Below are 22,159 nucleotides of genomic sequence, written 5' to 3' on the forward strand. Positions count from 1 at the left end.
TCTGGGACCAGATATCCTGCCTATACCCTCCTGGAGTTTTAAGTTCTTGAGGACAAGGACTTGGTCTTATTCATCATTGTATCTCCAGCCCCTAGAACAGTGCCCAGAACGGTACCTACCTAGCACCTGGTGGGATGAATGAATTCTTTCCATTCTTCCCTTTCAGTGTATTTCTACATGGGACAGCATTTTTTGCAGCTGGAAGAAAAGGCCTGTTTATTAATCAGTCCAATTAAATGAGAGAATAAATGAGAAAAGAACCTTTTTCCTTTGTGTCTTTTTTTGTTTGTTTTTCTTTTTCTGGTTGGAGAAGCATCCTATTGAAAATTTTTGATATGGAGTTGGGCACATAATTGAAATGGAACAAGCAAAAGGAACTAAAATAAAATGCTGTTATATAACCTTAATATGAAAGAATAATTTTATAAAAGCTCTTTATCCTTTCTTCAAGGGGACATAGGGTCTTCTATATTTTGCCCTTAAAACCAACCCACATCATTCACATTTTTTGTTTCAGTTGATTCTTTCTTACCTCTGTGTTTTCCATCACATTGTGTTTTCCAGTCATTTTTCACTTCCTGTTAAATCCTTACTGGTCCTTCAAGATTGCAGCTCACTCCCAGCTCAAAAACGACATTTCTAATCATCTCATCCTTGTTCTCTTTGTTTGCTAAACTGATACCAGTTCCTCAAGTGACACTTAAGTAGTCTACTGTGCATCATTTGTCTGTGATGTATTTTCCATCTGCACCAGCTGTCTTTTGAGAGCTTGGACTTTATGTATTCTCACTGCCGAGGATGCAGAAGTGTTTGGGAGCTGGGAGAGCAGTCTGAAAAGCCTTCATACAGTTCCATTAGATACATTGACATTTTTAGGTTTTACTTTTAAAGGACTTAAACTCTTGGTATAACAGAATCTGGAAAAATGCTGCTTCAGATATTTTAGGAATATCTAAATAGAGGAAAGAGCCCTTTTTTTTTTTCCTAGAAGGATCAGTAACACTTTGTTTTCCTTTATGTAGATGAGTCCTGATAATTTAAAAGCTCCTATGTTTGGGTGATGAGCTCTCCTTGGTTCTTGTCCTCACCACAACAAAGAATTGAAGGGCAGAGACACAGTAGTGAAGCAGAATGAAAGTTTTATTCGAAATACTCAAAGGGAGGAATGGCTAGAGTCAAGGTAGATAAAGGCAGGTTTACTTGCTGTCTCAAGTAGAACAGAGAGTGAAGACTTAAGCTTAAAGTCTGCCAAACAGAATGGAATGATTAGCAAAGTGACAGAGACACCACTGGAAGAGCACAGAGACAAAGGGTAGAAAGTTGAGCAGTAAAAAGTCTTCTGAAAATACACACTCCAAGAAAGCGGAGTGTGGGCAACCTGAGGACAAGGCGTGGCCCAAAGCTGGGATTCTGGCTTTTAAGGAGTTTCAAGAATGGGATAAAGGTTAAGGGTTGGGGGTGTAGGTTTGTCAGGTGGTCTCATCTCATGATTCTCTCTCTGGGTGAGAGACAGAATGTCCTTGTCTATAGCCAGTCCTCTAGGTAGTTCTGTAGGACAAACCTTGTTCCTCTCTAAGATAGTGGCCACTAAGAAGTGTTGGGAACACATCAGTTAAGACTGCTTGCCTTGCCTTAAGATAAGTCCTTAGCTGATTACCGGAGAATCTAACTTCCCAATTCTCTCTTTCAGAAGTGGAATCCTAGCCTTAAAATAAGTCCCTTCCGTTCTTATGCTAATCTCCGCATTATTAGGAAAATTAATCATGCTTGTCTAGTGTCTGTGCTCTCTCACCTGCTACGGCAAGTCTCAAGGTCAGTCTAGATTCAGAGCATGTGGAATGAACTCACAATGTCAAGGTACCTTTCTGGCTCTCTGGCTTTATCTGATTAATTCCCTGAGTTCTTGGTGGGCCTCACCCTCTTTTCATCCCGCTCATAGCTGTCTTTCTGCCTAATACCCATATTTATAATTTGAGCATCCACACAGTAGGTGGCCTATTACAATCTGAAGAAATATTTTTTTACTTTACAACTTTTCAGAAACTGTGCATATGTATTTTTAAGATGTTAAAAATCATATGGGAACAAATTTTTTAACAGTTCTATGTTATGAGAGAGAGAGAGAGAGAGAGAGAGAGAGTGTGTGTGTGTGTGTGTGTGTGTGTGTGTGTGTGATAAATATATAGCTGTGGGAGGACGGGATAAACACAGCTGTATGACATGATCTAAAATACAGTGGTACTTGGCTTGCTTGAGAAGAAAGAGGACTTAAAATCGTATGTTGTGATACAACACTGATTTTTTACTTTTTGTTCTTCAGATAAAAATTGGAAGAGAAAAAAAGGCTTTCATTTTTTCATTTCTGTTGTGTGGTTTCTGTATGTCATTTGTAGCAGCCCATTTAGGAGTGATTACTTCTATGTCTTGCTTTACACTTAAAAGGGTATAAATTTTTAGAGTGACATTTACCATTATGTTGCCTTTTCTGTAGTCATTTCTGAAACTACAGGTCAGCTGTAGAAATCATTGTTCTGTTTTTATTCCTGTGAACTTAACATGGATTTCTTTTGACCCATCTCTGTTAAAGAGAACCCTTTAGAAATTCATAACCCATAAGCATGTGTCAGTTCCTAATGTTTTTCCCTTGTTTTAAAATTCCAGGAATTGAAGCCATTTTTTATGAAGGAAGTTGGCAGTCACTTTGATGATTTTGTGACCAATCTCATTGAAAAATCGGCATCATTAGACAATGGTGGGTGTGCTGTCACGACCTTTTCTGTTTTTGAAGGAGAGAACAACCATAGAACCCTGTAAGTATTAGTTTGTTTTAATGCAAACTAATCCCTGTGCCCTAGCATAGCTCAGGGATTAGACTGCGGTTGAGATGCCTGGGTCCGCACCCTAGCATTAGTTTTCATTACCGTTTAGATCATTTAACCACTTGCAGTATGGGTTTCTTCATTGTAATACATGGATTCTAACAAGCGTGCATATTTTATTTACGACCTTGCTGGTTAATACAGTAATACAGCCACATTTGCTGGGGGCTCTACGTTTCAACTAAACAGTGACCCTGTGAGGTAGATCGGTAACTACCAGCATATTACAGATAAGGAAACTGAAGCACAGAGCAGTTAGATTTTGTCCCAGATTACACAGTGGGGATTTGAACCCAGAGTCTGGCTCCAGGGTCCATGTTCTTTACCACATCGTGCTATTGCCTCTCCATTGGATTCTATACAACACTCGTAATAAAGTACAGTGCATTTAGTATATGTTCTTTGAATTGGTCAGTCATCCAGAGCAATAGAGTGGAGGCTGTCAAAGGCCAGTACGTGCTCATCTGCCAATTCTGGGCTTGCTTCTGTTTATGCCTTTGCCATCTTTCAGTCTCCTGTTCTGGAGGACAGTTTTGACCTTTATTTAATAGTTAACAGAAGTGCTAATGGTAGTGCAGAAAGCCCCAAAATAAATAATAATGCAAGATATTAAAATGTGAGGTTTAAAAACAAAAAAGAAAAAAGCCAGTTAGACAGAATTTATCAATCACCCTGTTGCTACTCTAATTCTAAACCTGTACTCTGAGTGAAAAAGAAAATGAATAATGCAGAATTGCTTGTCTTATTTTTATAGAATAAACTTAATTTGCAAAAAATAAAAAAAGTGAGGTTTTAGTACCTGGAAGCAATCTTTATGATCAGGGAGCTGCTGGGATTGTTGGAAATCCTTTGGCATTTGGGAGGGTATCATAAACATGGTGCAGTTTTGGAGGGCTGACCAATAATAGCCTGTGAACTGGCCTGCAGGTTTGACTGGAGGCCTGTCCGTGACTTTGGGGGATGTTTACAAGAAGGAAGAGTGGTTGTCAGCATGTGAGGCCAGAAATGCATGTCCATAGGGGCTGGGCTGTGGAGCCCCTTTGAGTGCTGTTCTCGTTTGGTGTGCCTAAATGACATTTTTCCTAACCGGATACGCACTAGTCCTTGCCTCATTGCCTAGTTCAGGAGTAAATGAAATAAACAAATAAAACCCATAACACCGTCCCTGGGTAATCCTGAGAAAGTAGTTAGAGAATGTTAAAATACAGTAATTGGTAATACTCTTCCTCTTATCCATAGGTTTAGATTTCTTATAGCACTAGAAATACTTACATCTTGGTTTACTTGTTTGCTCTTACCAGAGATCTGAGAGCACCTCCAGAACATGGAAAGATTTTTATTACAAGGCGATCTCTCTTAGAGTGAGTATGTTTAGTTGCTTATGTTATTAGTTTGAGTTTTTAAAAAATCGGAGTAGTCTGCTTGTTAGTCATTGCTTAATCAGTGAATGTTTAATAAGTTTGTTCCGTATCCCTGTAAATTTCTCATTTTGATACTTTTTTGTACTCTTGCTCTCTTGCTCCTCCTTTCTGATCTTTGGGTTCTTTATCTCATTTCAAAGAAAGAGTTAGAGATCAGAGTAGTTATCTGGCCTCTGATAAGTTCCTTGATGTCGTCCTGCAGAAAATTGGGTACCCCAAGAGCTAGAAGGAAGTTTTCTCATTAGGTAAAACTATGGAGAGAGTGTAGGTTGTGGCCTTCTTGATATCTAAATTTTGTCCTCTCTTCTCTGGCTAGCCAGATTAGAGATTTGATAGTTTTCTCAGATTTACTTGTTTTAGAACACTGGTTGTATGGATTTTATGGGGAAAAGAAATTAGATTTGGCTTTTAAAATATTTATCTAGGGTGAAATACAAGCCTTTCACTTAAAAGAGAAAATAAAACAGTTATTAGGAACAGGAAATGAAACACATTCTATGTGTGGGATTTTATTAGAATTTGAAGATCCTTAATCTGGAAATTTAATAGTATTTTAGATTCCTAAAAATGTTACTTAGATGAGCATACATCTTTATAAAAACAGAGCTAAAAAACTTGTTTCAATCAAAAATAAAAAATTGACTGAGAAAAAGTCATCTAGGAAGTCATTTCTGTGCTTTATAAGAAAATTAGCCCAGTTAAATAAAAAAGGTCAATGAGGATAGAAAATAAAAAGCATTTGTAAATGGTTAAGTTTTTAAATATGTAAGACAGTACTTGGTTATCATCATCATAGAAATGCATGCATGGGGATCTTAATCTTGGAAATAGATAGATAGATAGTACCTAATACATATTAGTTAAGTGTAGGGGGTGGAGTATAAGAATTGGGTCTTTAAAATAAACTTTTTACCCTTTGGAAGAGTGTCAGTGTTCCATGTTTTCAGTGAATGAGCTTTTGCCTGCCTAGAAAACAGCCATTCCTGGTAGGTTTTCAAGAATGTACACCATTTGTTTTAAGTGTTGGATTACCATGCTGTTCTCTAGAAGGCAGTTTTATTTTATTGGGAAGAGCCTTGTCCTAAGCTTTTCCATTAAGTTTTTACCTTGGTCATGTTGTTTACTATCTCTACTTCAGGTTTAATATTCCATGGTCACTGTTTTAGAGAGTGGATTAAAGCATCTTCTGAACTGCTTCAAAGTAAAGTTTTTAATATATTATGTTTTAAAATTAAATACAGATTATTGTATTTGTTTGAATTACAGTGAGCTGTTTGAGGTGGACCACATCAGGACAATATATCACATGTTTATTGCCCTCCTCATTCTCTTTATCCTCAGCACACTTGTAGTAGATTACATTGATGAAGGAAGGTAAGACAAGAAAAGGGAGGCTAGACTAGTTGATGCATGGGGTGTTGGGAGTGTTCGCTATATTTACATTTTGGTAAAGGATGATTTGGTTAAATATGCCCCAGAAAATCTCAAAGCAGCTGATGTGAGGGTTAGATTTCTCTCCTGAAAAGTATTAATTAAGCAGACTATTGAACATTTCATTACATTTACTTTTAAAATCGTCTGTCATTAGTAGTTTGTAAGTAATATACCTAAATGGGAGAATTTTGTATATGTATGATTTATTGATATTTCTACTACATGTATTTAAGGGTTATTAATAAGTAGCTTATTGGAATTTAATGTTTAAGAAAGCATCTCTTTTTAATACAAAAATTAAATTGTAACTTTAAAAGTGACTGTGGTAATTATACGTTGAATTATGTGCTTTATTAGAATTAAATTTTGAGATAATGGTATAATATATTAATAGATTTTTAAAATCAAGTCTATTTCCTTCTGAGAAATCATCTTTTGTACATAATAGTGGTTGCTATCTGAATGCTTTTAAGTATTAACTTTGCTGTAGAATATTTGAATTTTATTTACTGAGAATCTAATCTTTGAGAAGTTTTAATAAAGTCTTACTATTTTAGGTTATCTTGGGTATCTAATGTCCAAAGACCGGATGTTAGGACTTCTAGAAAATTTGTTGTTGAGATATACTGTAAAGCAAAGGCTTGGAAGCAGTTCTCTGTCTAGCACAACTTGTTATATCCATTACTTCAGTGTATGAATGTTGTGTTTACTAAGGTAGAGAGTTTTGGTTCTGAAGATTTTGAACAGTGCATATTAAAAATTTACCCCTGTGTTTTTTCTCTGTGCTTTTCTCCTCAGGCTGGTCCTTGAGTTCAGTCTCATATCTTATGCTTTTGGCAAATTTCCTGTTGCTATGTGGACATGGTGGGCCATGTTCTTATGTACACTTTCAATTCCCTACTTTATCTTTCAACATTGGGCCAGAGGCTACAGCAAGAGTACTCATCCAGTGATCTATTCTCTCTTCCACTGCTTACTTTTTATGGTCTTCCAGATTGGAGTTCTAGGTTTTGGACCAACATATGTTGTATTAGCATATACACTGCCACCAGCTTCCCGGTTTATTGTCATACTGGAACAGGTAAGGTTTTTAGTGTTGTGCAATACAATGCTATGCTTAGTTTAGTAATAATAATAACAATAAAATACTGCTAGATCTGTTAATTTTTAATTGTATTAGTTGGATAAAATTAACGTGTTAAACTAGATAATCTCACCCCTTGAAATTTGTTCTGGTGTTGGCATTTTCTGATTCTTGATAATTGAAGTAAATTATATTGAACTGTTGTAGATGAATTCAAATTTTGTTAATGCTTTTTGAAGAAGTCATATATAAATTCTAAAACATTTCTATTACAAAATAATTCAAAATGCCACTTTTGAAGTTCAGATTCATTGTTTTGCCATATAACCAGCTCCATCTAAATAAGGGATTTATATTTGGTTTGTACACCCTTCAGACATTTCTGACTTTTACTGGCTGGCTGTAATGCTGTTTGATGGTGGAACCATTTTGGGAGTCTTTTTTTGAGTAGGCCTTTAATTTCTAAATTTGTAGTATACCTGTAATAGGGCTGTAGGGTGCAAAATAATTTGAGGAATAACACATCCTTCTTTAGAATTTACTTTTCATGTGCTTTATTCTGTAAAAGTGAACTTGAGTTGGTATATGCAAAATTAAATTCTTTATACGACTATAATCTAGTGCTGTTCTGGGGTTGCTGGTAGGAGACAAGACATAGGCACGATACAAAATTCATCCTTTTTTTCCCCCTCCTTTTGTAGATTCGTTTGATAATGAAGGCCCATTCATTTGTCAGAGAGAATGTGCCTCGGGTACTAAAATCAGCTAATGAGAAATCAAGTATGTAATTCCATTAGGTCAAAGGATTATTCATAAGGTTTTTCAACCTTTGGTGTTTACTGGGATGGCGTATTACATTCTGTAGACATTATGGTTAATTTTAAAAATATAGGATCCATATTGATTTGGAAGACTATCTCCCTAATTCCTGGGTGTTCCTATTCTGCCACTGTACCTGCAATTTAAAAACACTGATCATTAATCACTGTAATTTTGCATTACTTTTATTGAATATTCATAGACTCATTACATCCGTATGTACTGACTCTTTAGAATTGCTACTTCAAGCTTTAGGAGTTATGTCTAAAGTCATAGGAATAACTAAATTGAGAGGGATTGGTAGTATTCAGTTACGGTAAGAATAAGAAGTTACCATTTTGGGAGAGCAGGAGGAAACGATGTGAGCTAAGAGATAGATTGATTCTTCCCTGTTCTGTGCTTCCTTATATTCCCTTATTAGTTTTGCTGAGGGCAGTTGAAGAGTCTCTGACCTAAGCGAAGTTTTCCTTTCCCAGGCACTGCCCCAGTACCCACCGTCAACCAGTACCTGTACTTCCTGTTTGCGCCTACCCTCATTTACCGGGACCACTATCCCAGGTAACAGCACTGCACAAGAGAAACGTTCTGAGCACCTGAAGTGTGACGTGAGGTGGGGTAGGTAGACAGGGACCAGTGCATGCAGGGCTACAGAGAATATAAAATGAATTTTAATTTTCTCGCTGGCATGGGAAGCCCAAGCTGCTGATTCTAGCAATCCAGCTTGATTGCCATAATTCTTCAATTGTATTTCATACCCCAAAGTGATGTTCTATCTGGGAAGATATTGTGAGAATCTTTGTTAAAGGTCAGTTCTTCATTTTATTTAGAAAACTTGCTTTGTGTCCTTCTTTTCAGGACTCCCACTGTAAGGTGGGGTTATGTTGCTATGCAGTTTGCACAGGTAAGGGTTTTTTTTTTTGAACTAATCTGTTGATTGGGAGATGGGGATTCTTATCTATAATAATTTAATCTTTTTAAAGTGAGGGTAAACTCACATCTACTGGAGCTCTAGAACTCTCTCAGAAGCCTTTTAAACTATTCCCAGTAGAGTGAATGGTGTTTGTTTTGCCAACATCAAGAGTAATTTTCTCCAGTAAAAGACTTTATTTTAATTAAAGTAATTCCATTTGGTTGCTTCAGTAAAAATCTACATGACTTTCTCCCTCCACTCCTGGTTTCTTATTTTGGGGCATACATGTCTGTGAGGGAGATCTGACACTGCCCATGCCTTTCTCAGCCCCTTAATCAGAATTTAAAAATCCCAGAAGATCTGATTTAAAATTCCTATCTCAATCAAATACCCATTTATGAAGTAAGTTCTTCTGTTAAGAAGAATTTCATGTAGCAAGAAAAAGGGGTTCTAAGAGTGTTCTTTTAAAAATGCCATTTGGTAAAGAACTGGTAAGAGGTATGGTAGAAATGAAGCTTGAGTAATATCTCTGCAGGATTAGAATTTGACAATCTTATATATAGTGTAAAATGGAATATATATGTCATTTGTATGTATCTTCTTTTGAAGGAAAAAATAACTATCTTCCCTTACCAAGCTGTCGTTTTATAATTATATGGTTGTTATGTTTCAGGTTTTTGGTTGCCTTTTTTATGTGTACTACGTCTTTGAAAGGCTCTGTGCCCCCTTGTTTCGTAATATCAAACAGGAGCCCTTCAGCGCCCGTGTTCTGTTCCTGTGTGTATTTAACTCCATCTTGCCAGGTAACATGGGTACTGGTTTATTTGGCCATTCATAAAGTTGCAAGGAAAATAGAATGTCATTCTGTCCGAGTACCTTTGATTTACTCATGTATATACATCCATGCTCATTTTGATTTTTTTCTATCTATCTCATAAATGAAGTGTACTTCCAGGCTTAGGCCAGTTTATTTGTCTTGCACTCAAGTTTGCTTTCTGTGACTCCAGATGGTGCATATTTATGCTTATCTTTCTGTCCACTATTTAGTTCACTGTTTTCTTGAGCCTAGTCCAACCAGGCCACTGAAATGGGCTTTATTAAAATCATTAGTCATCTCCTGATTTTAAATCCAGGAAATAGTTTAGACCTTAGTAAGTTTGATCTCCGCAAAGCAGAGGATGCTGTTGACCACATTTTGAAATCTCTTTTGCCACTCTTATTCTCCCATCTTGCTGACTGTACCTCAAGTTCCTAGCTTAATTCATTCTACTTATTTTTTTCTAGAGAGATATGAACAGCTACTATGTGGCAGGTGCTGAGGACATAGCAGTGAACAAGACATACATACTCTGTACTCTCTAGAAGCTTGCAGCTTTATTAAGTTTATAGTTTTCTTTACTTTTTTTACTCATTAAGCATTGGTAAAGTTTCCTGTCAGATACCTTCTCTTTTCCCTTCCCCCTCTCCCAGACTTATAGTAACCTTCCCTGATTGCTCTCCAAGATTTACTTAAATTCTTCTATCTGTCCCTTTGATGGGGTATGTGTTAGATATTTGTGTATCTTCCACACTACACTGCAAATTTGTTGAGATCAAGGATTGTGTCTTATAGCTAGTTAGCTAATCACAGTCACTCCCATATTATCTAATACATAGTAAGTGCTCCATATTTTTTTGAATAAACAAGTGAATGAAAGAGGTGGGCAATATAGTGCAATGTTTACACATTAAATAGGATAGACAAAAGTACTAATAACTTTCTATCATATTAGAGATGACATTTAATATTGGGTATTAAAAATAGGCATTTGCCTGGCACAGAAACAGTGGAAAGGTGCTTTCAGGTAGTGGGGTGGAAGTAAAGCACAGAGTGTTTAGTTTAGAATGGAGGGAGTCCAGCTATGGATGATGTTTACACTGAAAGTAAATGGAGTGAGAGAGAATTTAACCTCGTTGCTATTGACATTTTGGGCTGGGTAATCATATGTCTTGTGCATCCTGGCCTCTAACAATGAGATACCAGCAGCACAACCCCCACTCTTGAGTTAGGACAACTAGAAAAGTCTCCCTGATTGCTGCATGTCCCCTAGGGGCAGACTCCCAGTGTTAAATAATTGGTTTAGAGGAATGCATGAGGGCCAGATTTTTTTTAATTGAAATATAGTTGACATAGAATATTATATTAATTTTAGGTGTACAACATAGTGGTTCCACAATTACATTATGAAATGTTTACCATGATAAGTATAGTTACCATCTGTCACCATAAAAAGTTATTGCGATGCTATTGACTATATTTCCCGTGGTATACTTTCGAACCCTTGGACTTTATAACTGGAAGTTTGTACTCCATTATCCCCTTCACCTATCCCTGCATTGTCCTTCCCTTTTGCTCTCCCCAACCTATATTTATAAACCTGCTTCCGTATTTTTGTTAGTTTGTTAGTTTCATTAGTTTCCAGATAAAAGTGAAATCTTAATGGTATTTTTGTTTATCTCGGACTGACTTTACTTACAAAGCATGATATATTCTAGGTCCATCCATGTTGTCACAAATGGCAAGATTTCATTCTCTTTAAAAAAAAATTCTTTTATTAAGGTATTATTGATATATAATCTTATGAAGGTTTCACATGAGCAACATTGTGGTCTACATTAACCCACATTAACAAGTCCACCCCAACACCCCATTGCAGTGTCTGTCCATCAGCATAGGAAGATGCTAGAGTCACTTCTTGTCTTCTCTGTGCTATACAGCCTTCCCTGTGCCCCCTCTACATTATGTATGTTAATCATAATGCCCTTTAATCCCCTTCCTTCTCCTTCCTAACCACCCCTCAACCTCTTCCCTTTGGTAACCACTAGTCTGTAAGTCTGCTGCTGTTTTGTTCCATCAGTTTTGCTTTGTTATACTTCACATGAGTGAAATCATTTGGTACTTGTCTTTCTCCACCTGTTTTATTTCACTGAGCACAATACCCTCTAGTTCCATCCATGCTGTTGCAAATGGTAGGATTTGTTTTCTTATGGCTAAATAATATTCCATGGTATGTATGTATCACAACTTCTTTATCCATTCATCTACTGATGGACACAGGTTGCTTCCATGTCTTGGCTATTATAAATAGCGCTGTGATAAACATAGGGGTGGATATGTCTTTTTGAATCTGGGATCTTGTTTTGCTCAGGTAAATTCCTAGGAGTGGAATTCCTGGCTCAAATGGTATTTCTATCATTGTTTTTTTAGAAGCTTCCATACTGCTTTCCACAATGGTTGAACTAATTTACATTCCCACCAACAGTGTAGGAGAGTTCTCCTTTTTCCACATCCTCGCCAGCATTTTTTGTTCCTTGTCTTTTGGATGTTGCATCCTAACTATTGTGAGGTGATATCTCATTGTGGTTTTAATTTGCATTTTTTCCGTGATGATTAGTGACGTGGAGCATCTTTTCATGTGCTTGTTGGCCATCTGAATTTCTTCTTTGGAGAAGTGTCTGTTCAGCTCCTCCGCCCACTTTTTAATCAGATTATTTGCTTTTTAGGTGTTGAGGTGTGTGAATTCTTTATATATTTTTATATATGTTAACCCCTTATCAGATATGTCATTTATGAATATATTCTCCCATAGTGTAGGTTGCCTTTTTGTTCTGCTGATGGTGCCCTTTGCTGTACAGAAGAAGTTTTTAGTTTGATATAGTCCCATTTGTTCATTTTTGCTTTTGTTTCCCTTGACTGAGGATATATGTTCATGAAAAAGTTACTTATGTTTATATTCAAGGGATTTTTGCCTGTGTTTTCTTCTAAGAGTTTTATGGTTTCATGCCTTGCATTCAGGTCTTTGATCCATTTCGAGTTTAGTTTTATGTATGGGGTTAGACAGTGATCCAGTTTCACTTTCTTACATGTAGCTGTTCAGTTTTGCTAACACCAGCTGTTGAAGAGGCTGTCATTTCCCCATTGTATGTCCATGGCTCCTTTATTGTATATGAATTGACCATATATACTTGGGTTTGTATCTGGGCTCTTTATTCTGTTCCATTGATCTATGGGTCTGTTGTTGTGCCAGTACTAAATTGTCTTGATTACTGTGGCTTTGTAGTAGAGCTTGAAATCAGAGAGTGTAATCCCCCCTGCTTTTATTCTTCCCTCTCAGGATTGCTTTGGCTCTTCAGGGTCTTTTGTGGTTCCATTTGAATTTTAGAAATATTTGTTATAGTTCATTGAAAAATGCCATCAGTATTTTGATAGGGATTGCATTGAATCTGTATATTGCTTTAGGCAGGATGACCATTTTAACAATATTTATTCTTCTTATCCATGAGCATGGGATGTATTTCCATTTATTAATGTCTTCTTTAATTTTTCTCACGAGTGTCTTATAGTTTTCAGGGTATAGGTCTTTCACCTCTTGATTAGGTTTATTCCTAGGTATTTTATTTTTGATGCCATTGTAAATGTAATTGTTTTCCTAATTTTTCTTTGTGTAAGTCCATCACTAGTATATAGGAATGCAACAGATTTCTATGTATTAATTTTGTATCTTGCTACTTTGCTGAATTCATTTATTTCGTTCTAGTAGTTTTGGGGTAGATTCTTTATGGTTTTTCAATATCATGTCACCTGCAAACAGTGGCAGTTTAACTTCTTCCTTACCAATCTGGATGCTTTTTGCTTATTTGTGTTGTCTGATTGCCTTGGCTAGGACCTCCAGTACCATGTTGAATAGAAGTGGGAGTTCATTCTTTTTTTATGGCTGAGTAATACTCCATTGATTATATGCATCACACCTTTATCCACTCATCTACTGATGGACACTTAAGTTCCTTCCTTATCTTGGCATAATGTTGTATAATCAGAGGGGTGCATTTATCTTTTCGAATTACTGATTTTGTTTTCTTTGGGTAAATATCCAAAAGTGAAATTATTGTATTGTACGTTAATTTTCTACTCTTACTTTTTTTGAGGTACCTCTATACTGTCTTCTGTAGTGGCTGCACCAATTTACATTCCCACCAATAGTGCACAAGGCTATCCTTTTCTTGACATTGTTGCCATCAGTTGTTTTTTTCCTGTCTTTTTGACAGTAGCCATCCATGTTGGTGGGATCTCATTGTACTCTTTGATTTGCATTTTCCTGATTATTGATGTTGAGCATCTTGTCACATGTCTGTTGGCCATTTGTATCTTTTGTAAAAATGTCTATTTAAGTCCATTGCCTGTTTTTCAGTGGGTTTTTTTTTTGGTATTGTTCCTAATCTTAAAGTAAAAGCTTTCAGCTTTTTACCATTGAGCATGATGTTAGCTGTGGGTTTTTCATATATGGCCTTTATTATGTTATGTTGAGTTATGGTCCCTCTTTACCCACTTTGTTGAGAGTTTTGATCATGAGTAAATGTTGAATTGTGTCAAATGCTTTTTCTACATGTGTTGAGATGATCATAGAATTTTTATCCTTTATTTTGTTAATGTGGTGTATCATGTTGATTGATTTGTGTATATTGAACCATTGTTGCATTTCTGGACTAAATCCCACTTGATCTTGGTGAATGATGGAATGCAATTTTTAATTTGGTTTGCTCATATTTTGTTGAGTATTTTTGCATCTATGTTCATCAGGGATATTGGCCTGTACTCTGTTTTTGTCGTGCCTTTGTCATTTTGGTATCAGGGCAGTGCTGACCTTATAGAATGAGTTGGAAAGCATTCCTTCCTCTTCTAAATATTCAGTGGAATTCAGCTCTGAAGCTCTCTGGTCCTGGACTTCTGTTTTTTGAGAGTTTTTCTGTTACTGATTCAGTTTCAATACTAGTAATCTATTTAAAATTTTTTATTTCTTCTGATTCATTCTTCAAAGGTTTTATATTTCAACAATTTATCCATTTTTTTCTAAGTTGTCTACTTTGTTGTCATATAAATTTTGTAGTCTCTAATAATCTTATTTATTTTTGTAGTACCAGCTATAACTTCTCTTTCATTTGTGTTTTTATTTAAGTCTCTTTTTTTCCTGATGAGTCTGGCTAAAGGTTTATCAATTTTATTCAGAGATTCAAGGAGCCAGCTCTTACTTTCATTGATCTTTTCTTTTTTTAGGTCTCTGTTTCAGTTATTCTTGCTCTGATCTTTACTCCTTTCTTTGTGCTAACTTTGGCCTTCGTGTTGTTCTTTTTCTAATTCCTTTTGGTATAAGGTTAGCCTGTTTGAGGTTTTCCTTGTTTCTTGAGGTAGGTGTCTGTGAGTATAAACTTCATGAGGGCCAGATTTTAAAGGGCCTTGGATAGTAAATCAAGCCATGTATCCAGGCATGTCTATTAAAAACAGGCTGGGCTATTTTCATATGTAAAACTTATTTAGAAAGAAGTTACTGCTTTATAAAATAAAAATAACTAATTTTCAAAAGAACACTTTATCATCTCTGGACTGGTTATACTGGAATAATAACTTTTATTTTGCAAAATAATTCCAGCAAAGCAAATGATTATGTGTAATTTACTGCTTGTTATGTGTGCTATTTGGAAAGACTCTTAATATTGTTAATTTTATTTTTAGGTGTGCTGATTTTGTTCCTTATGTTTTTTGCCCTTTTGCATTGCTGGCTCAATGCCTTTGCTGAGATGTTACGCTTTGGTGACAGGATGTTTTATAAGGTAATATATACTAGGACTCAACTTTCTTTTCACATTTGATTGTCCTCATTGTTAAATATTTCAGTGTTTTTGGCTATTAGATTTTTAACATAAATCTTGTGAAATAATTTTTTTCCCATAAGTTTTACTATTACTGAGTCTGAAATTGTGATACTGATTTAATTAGAATAGTCTTATTTTTTCTTTTACTTCTAAAACCTGTTCCCTTAAAACAGATGGTTTCTACTGGATCTCTAGTATTGGTGATTTCAGTAGGGAAACCATGTGTCCAGAGGGTGTAATGAGACTTCGCTGATGATGCGTATGAAATTGTCTTTCTGATACTATAGGACTTACCTCAGCAAACTATTCCTTTTAAGATTATTGAAGAGTTCATGAAGGAAATAACATTTCCCTCCATTTCAAATGGCATCATTTATGCTTATAATAATGTTCTTACACTTCTAAAGTTGGCATTAAGCTCTAGACTAGAGCCAGAGTAGTTCATGGTGTTCTGTAATCCTACCTGTAGCCCTCTAGAGTATTGTTTGTTGTTTTGGGAACACTCCAAGCCTACCACTCCTTTCTGAAAGAAATAGTATGAGTTGTATATTTTAGATGTCTGATTCCATTTGTCTGATCTTAAATTAGGGAGCAAAATGTATATAAAGGAGCACCAGGATTTGAAGGTAGCCACTATTTCACTCCTTGTACAACTTAAATTTTTCCATTTGTGGGAATAATCTGTCATTGCTTAGCAAGGCAAAGGTGATTTATTGATTGCTATTTAGATGAACATTAGATTTAATTATCTACATGTTCTGTATGTTCCTTTACACCTTGTTTGATATTGAGAAAAAAGTGAACCTAGGGACTTAATCCTGTATAGAACTAGAATTAATATTATACTGAACACTAATAACCAAAATGCCTTTTAAGATTTTTCTGGTATCAGTGTATGGACTAACAATTCATCATAACACACTCTGAGTCTTGTGTTATGTGTTTATGTTCTTTGGAAATATTCGGGAATTTTGCTTTGGTTATGTGGGATGGGTGGTGGTGGTGGTTAGTTTTATACCTTTACCGTTTTCCTTAGGATTGGTGGAACTCCACATCATACTCTAACTATTACCGGACCTGGAATGTGGTGGTCCACGACTGGCTATATTACTATGCTTACAAGGACTTTCTCTGGGTAAGCAGCTAGATTTAGTTGATGTTGTTTAAGAAATGGAGACTCTTTACCAGGAACTATTAGTATTGTGCAACTAAAAGAAATTAGTTAGTTGTCTTCTATTCTCCTGTGAGTCATTTATGTCTTAAAACCTTGCTGTGAGTGGTACTACTTAGAGACCAGTATGAATAGTCCCTAGGTCTAAGACCATGTTTTGGGCTCTGCATTTTATTGACATGATTACAAAGAAAGAATGCATGGAGGCATTTGGAGAAGTCGAAATGATCCACCAGAAATGGGTCATTTCTTACCAACCTCATTAAAAAACATATAATCTCTCTGGAGCCTTTTTAATTTATTTTTGTTTTTTAAAAGTGGAGAAACACTTGTTTGGATTTATATCTCTCCAATTGGCATTCTTTAGAGCAGAGTGTATTCAGGCTGATGAAATGTAATTTTGAATTTCATGGTTGATTAATGCTGGTATCTCTGGGTGCAGAATAAATAAGGACACTATTTGGCTAAGTGGTAGCATGTGGTGGTGCAAATACTGCTCTATGTGAGTGTTCTTTCATTGAAAGTATAGTTTTCATTTCTGGATGAGGCCAAGTGCCTTCTTTCTAAATTTTAGTTTTGTTACCTGTAAAAATGGAGGGGATGCCTGCCCTCTCCATCTTTAGTGGTTGATATTTGATGTGTCTGTCTATATATGAAAACTATTCTGTTGTTCCATTACACCTTGTTTGATATTGAGAAAAAAGTGAACCTAGGGACTTAATCCTGTATAGAACTAGAATTAATATTATACTGAACACTAATAACCAAAATGCCTTTTAAGATTTTTCTGGTATCAGTGTATGGACTAACAATTCATCATAACACACTCTGAGTCTTGTGTTATGTGTTTATGTTCTTTGGAAATATTCGGGAATTTTGCTTTGGTTATGTGGGATGGGTGGTGGTGATAGTGACTTACAAATGTTAATAAATGCTTCTGAAAATATGCCCAGATCTTTTAACATTTATGGTTTTGAAAAATGCCTCATTTTAGTAAAGATTTTTAAGCATAGTGTTTTTGGTAATTATTTTAATAAAATTGGAGTTATCCAAGGAGTAGATTGGAAAATCAAATGTAAGTAGGTGCCTTTAGCATGTGATAATTATGTCTTACATAGTTAATGCTTACTTACTTTATTAAAATTAATTTTTAATATTTTCCTTTGACCCGAGTTTTTCACTAAGAAATTCAGATCAGCTGCCATGTTAGCTGTCTTTGCTGTGTCGGCTGTAGTGCACGAATATGCCTTGGCTGTTTGCTTGAACTTTTTCTACCCAGTGCTCTTCGTGCTTTTCATGTTCTTTGGAAGTAAGTAACTTGGCATGCCGTGAGTACTGAGTATTGTGCTAAAAGAGAAATTTCGGAAAGTAAAGTATAAAATCAATGTAGAAAGCTTGACACTAAGTAGTACAACATTTCAAGGCAGAGCTGGTTTATCGAGATGGTAAGAACATTGATTTTGTTTTTACCATCAGTCTCAGGATGCTTGCACTTTGAAGTAGGGACCTCTTAGAGACTGTTGATAACACTTGTTTGGTAGGTGATAATAAGTATAAACTTCGTTATAGTGAAACTCTGTCAGTGTTCACCCCCTGAAAAAAAACAACCCTTTTCTGGGTGGGTGGAGAGGAACAAGTTAGAATATTAATGAGTCCTATGGAAGTATATTTTCACCTGTCCTGAATACTTTCTGACTTCCAGTTAATCGTTGACTAATAAGTTTCAACACTGAAGCATCATTTTTGTTTATAGGACCAATAGCTAGAATAAAACATGTTCATACACAGTTGGTGCTCATTGTGATAATTAAATGATTACAACAGATGTCTGATGCCCCCCAGCTCCTGATGGATTCTGTTTTGATAACTACATGTGTTTTTGTTCTCTTCCTAACTTCAGTGGCTTTCAATTTCATTGTCAATGATAGTCGGAAAAGGCCAATTTGGAATGTTCTCATGTGGACTTCTCTCTTTGCGGGCAATGGTGTCCTCCTGTGCTTTTATTCTCAAGAGTGGTATGCACGTCAACACTGTCCTCTGAAAAATGTGAGTCATCCTTCAGGCTGGGGTGGACAAGTAACTTCCCTGTCTCCTGATTGTGAGGGTTGGACTGGCCAGTATTAAAGGGAAGGGGAGTAGTGGAGGTTATGATGAATTCAGTGTTAAGGGGAGGGACATATGGAGTAAATGCTTTCATTTATTATCTGATCTTACTCCACTACCCTTGAAACTTTTCTTTGATTTTCCTCATCCTGAACTTGCCTTGCTCCTGGTTTTCTTCTTTTTCTCTTTCATTGGTTCTTCTTTAGCTCCTGCTAGTTTCCTCCTGTGTCCTGAAAATGTAAGTGTTCTCCAGAGTTTTCCCAATGGCATGTGCATCCTCTGCTGCCACCACCTTAACAGATGTATCTTTTACCTCTTCTCTCCCCAAATAATAAACTCTTTGTAAAAATGCCCAGCTATACTCATATGCCTGGGATCCTATTTCCCTTGATTCTTTTTGTTCTTTTGTACAGATCTGTACGAAAAGATCTGTACTCTTTTCTTTTTTGTAATTAGATAAGAGTGTCTTTCTTAGAGCTTTGGCTTTTAACTGCATATGAATAATTCCCAGATATTTAGGGGGTGTAGAATATATCCTGATACATTTGCCTTGGTGGTTCTCACAGGCACCTACACCTGTGAGATGCCCATAATCAAATTAATTAGGTTTTCTCCCAAAGCTTCCTTTACTGTCTACCCTGTGTCCCTGTGTCTGTTATGCTGCCCTAACACCCCCTCCTCATGTCATTATTAATCCTGTTTTCTGCATTTGAACTGACCTTTCTGAACTCTGTCTCTGGTCATGTTTCTCCTTATACCCAGATTCCACTTGTCAGATTTTGTTTTAATCAAAAGCCAATTTGGATGCAGTATCTTCTCTGAAGCTTCTTCAAATACTTGCTCCAGTCTCTTTTTGTAGTACTTTATGTGTTTCTCATTTAGATAACTCAGTAATTTTAAATCTTGTTTTTATCGTAGTTGGTATATATATTTACCATCCTTAACCTACCACTGTTTAGATTTTAGGCTACTAAAAGTGGGGCTGTGCTAAAATAAAATTCAAGATACAAAGAAGAGGGCAGTGCCTTTTTGGAATTTGGTCATCAGTCCATGCAGTTGTGTAGAATTTGCTGGACTTTAAAAGCTTCATGTAAAGCTTCTAAGTCAAATCAACTTGTGCTATATACAAAAATAATGAACATCTTTTGAATTCGTGATCTACTTAATAGCTAAAAGTTTACTTACTGAATGTGGGAGGTATTTTAAAGATGTATAATAGCATGTAACACTAATACCCCCTGCTTACGCCCACACCTCATAAACACAGTGCACACAAATAAATGACTCTTCCGTTCTTTCTTTCCCTTGAAGCCCACATTTCTGGATTATATCCGGCCACGTTCCTGGACTTGCCATTACGTGTTTTAGAAGTTTGGACTTTGTTTCCTTCCTTGACACTGAAGATTGGGTATTCTGCCTCATTTGGGGTCAGCATCTTTTTCCAGGTGTTACTGAAATGATCTGTATTATTTGGACCACTCCAGGCTTTACAGATGGCTCACTCCATTCCTAGGTCAGCTGAGCTGTTAGAAGTTTACTGGAGTTTTGTATCTTTAAGCAATGCTTTCTTCCCCACTTTGGGAGAAGGAGGTCTTTATAGCCGACATGACAAATTTTTGCTGGGTCATATTGGCTTAAGCCTCAGAAATTTTATCTGTTTCGTTTCTTGACTCCATCTAATTAGAGACTTAAACACCAAACCTTGTTTTCTTGGCCACTGAATCAGCCAAGACACATGAAGAAATCATTTAAATATCTTTGGCTTTTTTCATGCACACGGTTCATGCATAGAAATTTTTTCATGCACACGGTTAGAAAGTACACTAAGCATGCACTTTGGAAAGAAAAGTAAATGTGAATGTTTTGGTGTTTCTAGTAGAGATAAAATATTTTTTAAAGAAATTTTGTTGAAAATCCTAACTTGTAATTTTTTGGGAAAATTTCAGTTCTTCATTTTTACCTTGTTTTTGCTATACAGTGTAAGTCTTGATTCTGTGAAGCAGAATTATACTTTTTACCTAGAATTTCTGAGTTTTCATCCATAACGTTACATATTGAGGGGAACAGAAGAAGGAAGGGAGAAAAAAAGAAGCAGCATAGGATAAAGTATGACTCCCAAAGTAATTTTCAAAAAAGATTTGCGGAGTCAATCACATGTTAAAGCATGGAAATTACATGGAAGGTAACTTCTTTTGTTTAAGGTGATAACTTCTTTGAAGTTATTCAGAAGTATCCTTTGGTACAGGATTTTAATTGTCAAATAAACACTGCCTTTAATTATTTTGCAGACTGATCAGTCTGTAACATAAGTATTAATCACTGTCATTAATGTTAAGGTGATTATTATACATTCGGAAGCTGGTTTCTGTATTTGCTCAGTTAACTAAACTTTTAATGGTAGTATACTTCAGGTGGCACACATTAATGTGCCATCATTTTCAAGAAAATGTACTGTCTTAGGTGGTGTTCCCATGTCTTAAGATGCCCATTGCTAATACAGTGTGGTGTGTCAGAATTACTTTGTATGCATGTATGAAATGTGTTCCTAAAGACTGAGCATTGGAAGAGGTATCAGAAATCTTTTAGTTTGGAGCTATAACCTCCAAATGATTGCTTTAACATAACTTGTAATTTCTGGTTTTTAAAAAAAACTAAAAATGAGTCAATCACTTGAATTTTAAATATAATGAGGGAGCTGAGAAAAACAGATTGGTCTAAGACTTGTTTATGAATAAGCCAGTCTATTGAAGCGAGAAAATGGAATTCTTAAGTCTGTATTCCTGTTAAGTACTGTAAATGTACATTCTCACTGAGAAGACTTTGTTGCACTGTACTGATTCTGAATACTGTATTGAACTGATCAAGGCTACTTTTTTTTTTTTTTTTTTTTTTTTTGGAGGGGGTCTGAAGCTTTTTTTTTTTTTTACATGGTGAACGAATTCTTACATAGTGAATAAATTCTTACATGGTGAACAGTACAAGGGCAGTCATCACAGAAACTTTCGGTTTTGATCATGCAATATGACCTATAAACAATCAGGTCAAATATGAATATTCGTTTGATTTTTGTACTTGATCTATATGTTGATCCCCCATTTCTCCTACTATTATTATTATTTTTATTTTTAATAAAATGCTGAAGTGGTAGGTAGATGCAAGATAAAGGTAGAAAACATAGTTTAGTGCTGTAAGAAGGCAAATGTAAATGATCAGATGATCAGGTGTGTGCCTATGGACTAAGTATTAATCCAGGCTAGACAAGGGCATCAAGACATCCACAGATGCAGAAGATTTCTCTCAAAGCAGGGGGGGTGAGGTTCTGAGTCAAGGCTACTTTTTATAAAAACTCAACTTCTCATTGTTTGTTAGTGATCTTCTGGTTTTCTTCCCAAGGATTTCAAGTGAAACAAATATTATGTGTATAATTACAGACTCAAAGTAAGTCTCTACTAAGAAATTTTCAGAAACACTTAAAAGGAAAAAATAGCCACTTTCTGTGAAAGAAGCTCGTTTGATAGCCGTGATCTTGTTGCTGTTCACTGTTAAACAAAGTCTTTTCTTTAAATCACTACCTGTACTCTTAAAACCAATAAATCAAAACTAAAACTTCTACTAATGTGTTTCAGGAAGATTTATTGATTTTTCCCCCCC

The 22,159-nt window shown here is 35.9% G+C and overlaps 1 protein-coding gene across 3 annotated transcripts in view; it reads left to right on the forward strand.

The window, feature by feature from the left end:
• Positions 1-22,120, forward strand: part of SOAT1 (sterol O-acyltransferase 1) — a 72,910-nt gene extending 50,790 nt beyond the window's left edge. For 2 of the 3 annotated variants that reach the window (XM_037022474.2, XM_037022472.2), the window contains 13 exons: positions 2,662-2,810; positions 4,181-4,240; positions 5,567-5,674; positions 6,533-6,815; positions 7,520-7,598; positions 8,114-8,195; positions 8,493-8,538; positions 9,221-9,350; positions 15,095-15,192; positions 16,271-16,369; positions 17,579-17,714; positions 18,306-18,451; positions 19,820-22,120. In XM_037022474.2, the coding sequence (XP_036878369.1) occupies positions 2,662-2,810; positions 4,181-4,240; positions 5,567-5,674; positions 6,533-6,815; positions 7,520-7,598; positions 8,114-8,195; positions 8,493-8,538; positions 9,221-9,350; positions 15,095-15,192; positions 16,271-16,369; positions 17,579-17,714; positions 18,306-18,451; positions 19,820-19,876 (1,473 nt within the window). In that variant the 3' untranslated portion in view covers positions 19,877-22,120. The other variant, XM_037022473.2, reaches the window with a different exon arrangement.
• The last annotated feature ends 39 nt before the right edge of the window (positions 22,121-22,159 follow it).

The sequence above is a fragment of the Manis javanica genome, chromosome 11, assembly GCF_040802235.1.
Source record: "Manis javanica isolate MJ-LG chromosome 11, MJ_LKY, whole genome shotgun sequence".
NCBI lineage: Eukaryota > Metazoa > Chordata > Mammalia > Pholidota > Manidae > Manis > Manis javanica.